General features: G+C 28.9%; 2 protein-coding genes across 5 annotated transcripts in view; one reads left to right on the top strand and one right to left on the bottom strand.

The window, feature by feature from the left end:
* Positions 1-337: 337 nt before the first annotated feature.
* On the bottom strand, positions 338-5,361 carry LOC130903504 (uncharacterized). Its single transcript, XM_057815642.1, has 3 exons — positions 4,602-5,361; positions 2,959-3,055; positions 338-736 (listed from the first exon to the last, which is right to left on the bottom strand). Exons 1-3 carry the CDS (start codon positions 5,218-5,220, stop codon positions 553-555), a joined length of 900 nt encoding a protein of 299 aa, XP_057671625.1. The 5' UTR covers positions 5,221-5,361; the 3' UTR covers positions 338-552.
* Positions 5,362-5,641: 280 nt separating this feature from the next.
* The window catches only part of LOC130903502 (ubiquitin carboxyl-terminal hydrolase 47), a 50,303-nt gene continuing 46,148 nt past the window's right edge, over positions 5,642-9,796 (top strand). The window contains exons 1-2 of one of the 4 annotated variants that reach the window (XM_057815635.1): positions 5,642-5,723; positions 6,032-6,088. The gene's annotated coding sequence lies outside the window, so the exon portion shown is untranslated. Of the gene's footprint in view, positions 6,268-9,796 lie in introns of all 4 variants that reach the window. The other 3 variants (XM_057815636.1, XM_057815638.1, XM_057815637.1) reach the window with 3 other exon arrangements.

The raw sequence follows: 9,796 nt of genomic DNA, 5'->3' as shown, positions 1-9,796 counted from the left end.
AGAAATAGTGAATTTTTTGGTAGAGATTGTAGGAAATCAAGAGTTGGACCAATAACTTTTGACGGAACTTTCAATGGAGTACGATACTTGGAAATATTGTAAGTATAATTAGTGTTGCAATTGAATTTGTTTCCACATCCTATACATGTACTTTGTAATTTACAAGGAATAAAAATTTCATATTTAGTAGTATTGTACAATTTTATGAACCCTATCAAAATAACCACTAGATGAATGTGTTGACTTTTAACAAAATCAACAATGGGATGGAAAAAATAGTTTTTGAATTGAGTTTAATCCAAATGATAGATTGCATTATACAAACAATTAAAAAAACTTATAAAAAGATTTTGTGTTTATTGAAAAAAGCTATAATTTAAAAATATTAATGGCTAGAGGGGAAACAGTTTTCTTAACAAACAACTATGGATGACTGTTTCATTAAGTAGTCTAACATGTTTAGAAAATTAAATAATAGTACAATAAAAATGACATTTTCTACAATTACTTGTCAGGAATTCATGGAAATGTATTCAGCTGAAGTAGTTAATTTCAAATCCTCGCCTTATGTATTTTTAAATCTTCATAACTATCTGATTCAAGAATAGAAACTTCAATGTTTTCTTTATTCTCTTCATCATAGAGTTCTCCGTTACTTGGGCCAGCCGTTTGCTTTATCAAGGGTTTTTCTGGTCGATTTTCAAGTTCTTCCAATGCAATGCTGGTTAAAACATGACTGAAAGAACAGTGTTTTCTTTACTACTTGATATATATAAAAAAGTTTAATGAAAACCACATACCCGTATATTTACGCGTTTAAAGAAATAAAGTTCTGTTAATATTTCTCTTGAGTAGAATGAAGAGCAAGTGAAGAAGCAGATTTTATAAGATGACTGAGAAAAAGGAAAATATATTGAATATGAAATGTGATAATATATACAAAGTAAGAAACTTACAGAAAGAACAATGGAGATATGGGAAGAAATGTTCCTGGTATTTATTAATTTGAAACAAATACAGATTATATGTATCTAGAAATATACATATATTAAGCTGCGGGGGCCATTTTGGAGGGCACGTTCCGGAGCCGGCTTATTTTTGTTGCTATTTAGTTACTAATTTGTTATTTGATAATTGATCTTGTTGCTCCAGCCTTTCTCGAGAAATGCGTTTACCCCTCCCGTAATATTAACTTAGGGTAGCCAATTGCAAGATCTTGTTAATGGATGGAGCTAGCGATTTGTTGCTTTCAGATGGTATGATCCATTTTTCACGGCAATACCCCCCTATTTTGAAGCTTTATCTAGAAATTTAGAAAAACGACTTGCACAGCTTAAATAGCAACAAATTATGAGCCGGGTCCGAAACGTGCCCTCCAAAATAGCCCCTGCAGCTTAATATACGTTAGAAATATAGCAAGATGGGAAGTTCAGGCCTGCTATTATTTATAATTGTCATGAACAAGATAATCTAGATAATGTGTAAACTTGTGTGCAAGGATTAGATATAGAAACCCTAACGATGTAGTCATAATAACAAGTTCTAAAAATAAAACCAAAAGCTAATTAACGTCTGGACCTCAGAAATAGAAATAAAACAAAAATCATAATGAATACAATAAAGAAATGAAATATAAGGCAGGGCTTTAGAAAGAATAATGACATAAATATTATATTAGCTATAAACAGCTGACAAATGGCCAATAAATCTACTATGCATTAAATAAGACAATACTGGGCCTAGAAAATATAGGTAAAAATGTAAAAACAAGAATGTATACTGATATAGAAGTACCAACTATTACATACATATAAAAAAATTTGATAATAAGAGGTAGGATGTGATAAAATAAATTAAGTAGGACAATATAAAGAACAAAGACATTGGAAAAGAAATAAAATAAGGATCAATAATAGAAAAAAAATAAACAATAAATTGGGGCAAAAAATGAGGAATTGAGGGCGATGTCAGAGAAAATGGGTAGAAGAGGGGTTGGAACCCTCGTCCAATAACTGAAAAGGTAAATAGAGAAGAGTATAAAAATGAAGTTTACAAATGCTTAAATAAACAAATTTGTAACTTCTACCAATTTTCTCAAATTATGTTAGAAACCAAAGGAGAGGTCTCACAATAATTTACTGGCATAAAATAAAACAGTTAGAAAAAAAATTTAAAAGAATCATGCAAGTTACTTTAGATCCAACTGAGTGTGCAGGGGATAATATGTATAGTTGCTTTTGCACAAGCTAATTCATTTATCGTTTTATTCAATGTGTGATAGCTATTTTCTTTTTTGCTACATTTGGTGTATATACTCTTATTTTTTTATTATTTTACTGCCCTATATATCAAACTCTAAATTCATCTTATAATAGATCTTTTTAATTTACAACATCACTAAGTAAAATTAATTCAAGTTCCTACGAAATAAACAAAAGTGATAGATCATACTGAATAAGAAAAATTGTTGTAGTGGCAACTGTATGCTTGTGATTCTATGAAATGTTGGCAAATGAATCATTACATAAAAGAATTCGATTATTCACTATTTGATTTATCAATAAAATTTTATATTTACTTCTTTATGATAAATAATGTTTTGCAAATAGTACATGCAATCAATGTGTCATAAGCAAATTCCTAAAATAATTATAGAATGAGAATAATGGTTTTTTTTCTTATAAAGCAATTGAATTAAAAATATAATTATAGCAGAAATTATTTATTTGAGAAACAAATTAATTTATTTTTGAATGATTAGCAAATTATTATTATTACTATCTCTCAAGTTTATGAGGAGGATGTTCCTATCACCTGTGAGCAACAATGAGACAATCAAATGAATGTTTTCACTATATTCTTGTACAACAACAAACTTTTAAAGGATCTTCAAAAGGGTTCAATTGCACTATACTTTGTGCTAAATTTAGTATTATTTATTATTGAAGAAATTATTACCTCGTTCGTTTAATCTCATCAGGTACTTCTCGTTGACAAATATTTTCCATTGACTTTGTTTCAGTTAAAATGTCTTCTTCTTCAATTCTAGAACACCCTAAAAATAGATTTTAATGTTTTTTGGATTTGATTTCAATATTCCCATTTCAAAACTCAAGCATAGTATTAAATTGTAGATATCTGCTACATTCACATAAGAAAACATTTTTTACCATTTCAATTTTCAAAACTTAGACAGTAAGGAAAGTATTTCTACTCTTTTTCTGGTTATTTTTTTAATGAAATAATTGTAATATAAGAATCTAAAGACTTCAATTTTCAGGGATAATTGAAAATAGTTGATATTGTAACTGAATGCAAACTACTGGTCAAAAGTTTTTGCTCTCCCCATAATTTATTCATTAAATTTTAAAATAATAGTGTCTGTTGTTTATTTACTTTATAGGAGTGCACGTTATATTTTGTCAGTTTATAATGTAACATGTTAAAACCGGCAAATACTGCCGATTTGTTTATTATTCTTTAACTGTGAATTATTTCTTCGGTGTTTATAATTGTAGTTTGGTTCCAGTTAACCTTGTGAAATGCAAAAATATGTTGTGATTTATACCTTCTGGACAAAAAGAGATCTTTTTGTGAAGTTTGCCTATGAATTGTTTTTGTTCTCACAAATGCAGACTTCTAAGTTTTAAAATGGGTAAAACTAAAATAGTATCGGTTGAAACTCATGCATTAATTGCAAGCCTTCACAGTCTAGACAAAAATAACTGTACTATTGTCACTGAATTAAAAATACCTCAACATAGCTAGACTACAACATGAAAAAATATGTATCCACCAAAAGCTTTGATGATTATTGTATTGATCAGTAAACGTGATCGGCAACTTACAGGTCCAGTGATACCAGCTCAAATCACATCTGCCTTTGTGTACTTCTACAGAGAAATGGAGATTGAGAGAAGCTGTTAAACCTCTTTTAAGACGTCAAAATAAACTTAAGAGGTTGCAGATGGCTAAAGAATATAAAAATTAGACGTATGAAGAATGGGAGGGAGTTTTATGGAGTGTTGAGTCAAATTTTGACGTTTATAGATTTAAGAGAATTTTTGTATGTAGAACGGTTGTTAGATCCATGAGTAGTCCTGACTGCAAAACATGGTTGAAGCTTGGTGATGTTTTGGAGGAAGGGTGACTGGAAACCTGGGAGAAATAGAGGGGATTTTGAAGAGAGAAGGCTAAAAAAGATATTAATGGAAAATGTAGTACTTTCTAGCCACCTCCTGAAGGCAGAAGATTTATCATCCATATCATCCAGCATGAGAATCTCCCCAAGTATTCCTTGAAGCTGTGAGAAGAGTATTTTGAAGAATTGGAAAGGAAAAATTAAGTGAAAATAATGATTTGCCGCCATAGTCGCAAAAATATGCATAAGAGAATAGTGAAGTAAGCAATTAATTATTAACCATTTTTACAAAAAATATTGTCAAAGGAGTAGTTGAAATGTCTTCTATACAGACAAATTACATTGCTATTATCAAGTGAGAATATATACAATCTCAAAAATAGAAACCACCAAATAATTTGTGTATTATGTAATAAGAATATTTTCAAGCATGACTTTTTATTTACATTAATATGAATACCTTTTTTTTTAAAACTGTCAACTGATGATGACCTTCTTAAGGATTTAACTCTAAAATCAATACAAATATTTCCCTGTTTGTGTTTTTCTGCAAATTCTCTTTTCTTTTTATTCAAATATTGACTTGACAAAGTTTTTCTTTCATTTTTTTTATTTATAGGCTTATTATTATTCCACTGTTCTTCTTTGCTGCTATTACATTTAGGTCTACCTCTTAATGGTGGTTGAGGACATTCAATAAATACATCTCTATCCACATCTGGTTCAATTAATGTTGAAGATAATATGGGTGTTATAAAATCACTGCTAGAAAGTCTGTGTTTATCAAAATTTATAATTTTCGATTTTAAATAGGGTCCATTTCCGGATATATTATTTTTTGAAATTTTTGGTGCATCTAGATTAATAGGTTCTAATTTTAACTCTTTCGTTCGTGATGGTTCATGTTTTGCACTGTTTCCATATTTTAATAATGGATTAGCTTTGAACAGCCGTGCTAAACTTGTTTTCGTTTGCTTAACCTCCGGTCCTTTTTTCTTAATTGACGGTTTTCTATAGAACTTGTATTTCTTTGAATTGTCATCTTTATTACTGGAGCTGGGATTGTTGCATTTATCCATTTTTCATCACTTATTTTCAGTTACTATTTTATTGAATGAACTAAACAATATTTATAATGCACAACTGATAATAACGAAATAAATATCTTATAAATCAAATATTCAAATTAAACTTAACCGTCTTCCCTTTAAAATGACATTAATAGTTGTATGACAGTTTATAGTAGTCATTTTATTTTTGGGAGTATTTCAGCGCATTATAATACATATTGCGGTTGAGCACTAAGATTCAACAGCTATAAAATTTGCAAAGTACATTAGTTATCATTTGTGAATTCAAGGATTCAATAAAATTGTATTACCTTGAGTCCTACATATTGCTAAATATAAGTAGGTTCTAAGTTGTTTATAAAAATCAGATTACTTAACCAGGTTAGAGTAGTTGATCGCTAAATAATTGTAATTGGAGCAGTGCTGCCACATGAATCATCATTTAGTGGATAAAGTGCGCAGTTTGTAGAAAATGGCGTTTCGTGACTTTTAGCACATGTCAATTTTCTCCGGTAAGAAAAGTATTTTTCTTGCAAAATTATTTTTTCAAGTTATTTATATTACGTGTTATTTTTGTTAACAGTGCTGTTTTAGTTTCGCAATTATATGCGTTCTTTTAATTTTGAAATGTAACATACTTCGGAATTTTGTGCTGTCATTAGGGAACAAAAAGTGAACACGGAGTTTTAATTTCGTAAAACTTGCCTATCTTATATTTTAATAACATTATATCTATTCATAAATACAACTCAACATTTCGGTTATATGTCTTGAGTTATATAAAGCTTGTGTCAGTATATAACGAATTGCAAATTTACAGGACTTGAAATTTTTTTGGCAAAAAGGATTGAGAAATAAAATTCCATAGTAATACTCGGTGAGTAGAATTAAATTGCCCTTATATTGTGTAGTTATTTTTAATCGAATTGTATTGAATGTGCCTACTACGTTTGCTACTAAATTTATCTTTTGGAAAGTGGCCAAATAACAACTTATCTGATGTTAATATGAGACGAATACAAGAAGTAACATTTTAAATAGGTTATTCGTCTGTATGTAAGTATTTGACACCTACCTATATACTGTAACAAAATAAAGCATGAATTAATATCTTTAATAAATTTGTTGTAATGTAAACATAAGGTTTTGATTGTAATATTGGAAGTGGTCAAAGGTATGATTTTTTTAGGATCAGTAAAGTCAAATTGTAAAGCTAGAACCCTAAATAATGTTCCTAAATAAATATACAAACATTTGCTGGGAAACTTTAATAAAAATTTGTTTTAATAGGTATGAATGTTTCCAATACATTAAAAATTATTAAATGTAACTTTATTATGGAATACATATCTTTCACAATCTTGACAAAAATACGTTTTTATTGTAATTTCTTCTATTTTCTTATTTCTTAACTCTACAAAGCACTTGAAGGTTCTCTTTGATATAGTGCAATAATAAATTATTCCCAATTTTTGTTTAGGAAGGAATTAACAACATTTTAGTCTAATGTGTCTTTTTTTCTAGCAAAAAAGTATGTTTTCATAATTTCTATCTGGTACTGCTACTATTTGTATTTAGTACTTATATCAAGTCACATATTAAGTTAGATAAAAAGTATTGTATTGAATCTTCAAGACAAATTTTAAAAGCTTCATTTTATGACTCATGACAACATTGTAATGGTAATTTTTTAGAATTTTAAATTCAAATGTATTATAAGGACATTGCTTTGAGATGTTCTTATATTGTAATTCTGTAATTTCTTTGTAATGAAAATGCATTTAAACTTGACCTTTCCTGACAATAAAAAGGTTAAATGAACACAGTGACACAGTTTTTAAGTATTATTGAACTTATCTTTACCTAAACAATTCCTGATAATTTTAGTCACTTTGGTTAGAACAATTCATATTTTTATTGATATGATTAAGTAACTAGGAGTTTATGAATAAGTATTGGACATTGGGAATGAAACATAAAGAATTAGCATAATCAATTAGTCCCTGTGATAATAGATATGTTGATATTTGTTCTGCAAATGTATGATAAACGATTATATTGGTCTTCATAAAAAGGAAAGTTACAGAGATAAAACAATTACAATCTCATGATAGCTGACATTTAAGCAACTGTAGTAATAAAAAAACTCAGGAATATGTTATGATTAATCCATTCTGTAAAAGTTTCATACTTCCTGAAGGTGTGAATTAAGTCCTTAGTGCTCTGTGTATTTAGGGATATTTATTGGCAAAGATAAAACAAGCTGTTGCACTTTTTTCCCAATTCTTAATCTGTTTCCAGATTTTTTATTTACTTTACTGGCATCTTGTTTTAAGGTCTAACAGTTGACTACCAGCACTATAAGACTATTTTTTTAGTATTATTTTACCTTAAAGAAGTTATCATAAAATCACTCTGCATGTTCATCACTGATATCTACCAAATTGAAGAGCCAAAAAATTAACTTTCTGTTGGATGATTGCTATATTTTTTCTGTCTTAATATCTCTCTAAAATTTAGCATATATTAAAAGTATCCTTAAACCATCTTTCTTTTTTACTTAACCTGAGTCAAATTTGAGTCCTTCATTAACACTTGGATCTGACGATTAAATAATCTATTTGCTTTTTCATCTTTGATCTTGATCATCTTTTTCACATTTGATCCTGTGTATTTTCTATGTTGCTCAAATTTATTACCATACTTACTTACAATGCTGATGAAATTCCTATTCTTTTTTTGAACTATTGATTTAACCTGTCTACTCTTGTTTACACAGGAAATAGTAGACCAAGAGCCCCAAAAACATATCATGTTTTTCATCTCTATGATTTTCAAAAAGAAGTAGTCTATGTTTATTTCCTACATAAGTTATATGGCACTGAGGAAAATTAATTTCATTTATGAAATACTATACCGTACTGAAGCACAATTTTGAGGAATTAATGACTGAGAGTTATAATTTCAGTCACTACACTGCAAACAACAAGTTCATTCTAAGTGTAGCAGCTGTTACTCTTAGAATGATGATTGTTATTTAGCACAAACTTCACATTAGAACTGTTACTGTAACTGTATAGTTAACGATTAAATTCCACACTAGTGGGTTGAAGTTTAACTTTTAGAATGATCAATTCTTCATAACCAACTGCCTGACTGTATGTAACTTTGTATTTAATTTAAATACCAAATTTTTAGATTCTAAGTATTCTAAAATGAAATGGAATACCATACCATGTGAATAATAATTCCCATATACAACTGGTTTATATACAGATTTCTGATACTTTAGATGAAGTATTGTAAGATAGAAAGAAACTATTTACTTATTTATAAAGTTAGATGTACAATATTCCATTTGGAATTTTGAGTTTGTTACATTCAAAAACAAAGTACACCTCCTATCTGGCTTCTTTTATGTCACTACCTCATCATGAAACACGTGATGAGAATAGATTGAGCAGAATCTGATGAAGAGTCAGTGGTGATCAGAATGGTATTGAAATGTAAAAAATGTTGCTGACAAGCTTATAGGAGTGAGGATATGATTTGGATAAAAAATTTAAAAGAGTGAGGATTTCAGTCCCTTTAAAATAGTACAGACACGTGCTACTGGAGATTGTTATAAGAGACAGATATGAAACTTATACGAGTGAGGATCTGACTTGTTTGAAAATAGTAGAGACATATACTACTAGAGTTTGCTACAACTTTAGGATTGGAAGGTAGCTGTGAATGGCAAAAACAACTCTGATAGGGAGTTCAATAGACCTTGAGATTGCTGTTCTATGCATCATAAAATAGAACTGAACTATTCACAGTACGTTACAAAACATTCCATGAGTAAGATTAACGTCTCAACAAATTTCATAAATACATTGTCAATATATTTATGGCATATCTTGCACATCCCTTTTGCATTTTCACAAATAAATTGGAAGTACTATTGAAGAAGTTATAAATAGTTATGTAATTACTAGTTCTTAGGTGTTAGTATCATCCCAACCAATAATTAATTATTAATATAGAACAATGACAAACTAAAAATGTGAAATAGAAACAGAAGTTCATGATGTCAATATTTTTCACTAACCTTATTAAATATTTTTTCCAAATAAGTACATATATCAAAAAGGAGATACTTGGTATTGTTTTTCGAATAACCTTCTTCTGATTAGCTTCAGATAAGTATAAGATTCTCTATTTATCTCATTTACAAAACAGTAGCAATTATTATATTTGTATTATTATATTATATTTGTATTTGTATTAGTTTTATATTACAAATTTAATTTTTGAATTATACAACAATTGTTTTCACAGTTCCATTTGTATCGCTAATTGACATAATTTCCTGTTTCCCTACAATCTATTTTTCAATTAACTTATCCGAATATTGTTTCATTTCCTCCTGGCTGGCAAGTTCTTTCCCATTTCCAGTGATTGTGATGTTTGTCCTCGAACTACCATCTAATATAGTTTGCCTCTCTTGCAAATTAAATTGTTTATAACAAATTACTCGACCAGATTTGAGCTCGATACCCTCGAAAAATCGATTCTACACATCAAAAAACATAGGAAAACG

This window comes from Diorhabda carinulata, chromosome 2, assembly GCF_026250575.1.
Source record: "Diorhabda carinulata isolate Delta chromosome 2, icDioCari1.1, whole genome shotgun sequence".
NCBI lineage: Eukaryota > Metazoa > Arthropoda > Insecta > Coleoptera > Chrysomelidae > Diorhabda > Diorhabda carinulata.
This window is presented reverse-complemented; position numbering and strand designations above follow the sequence as displayed.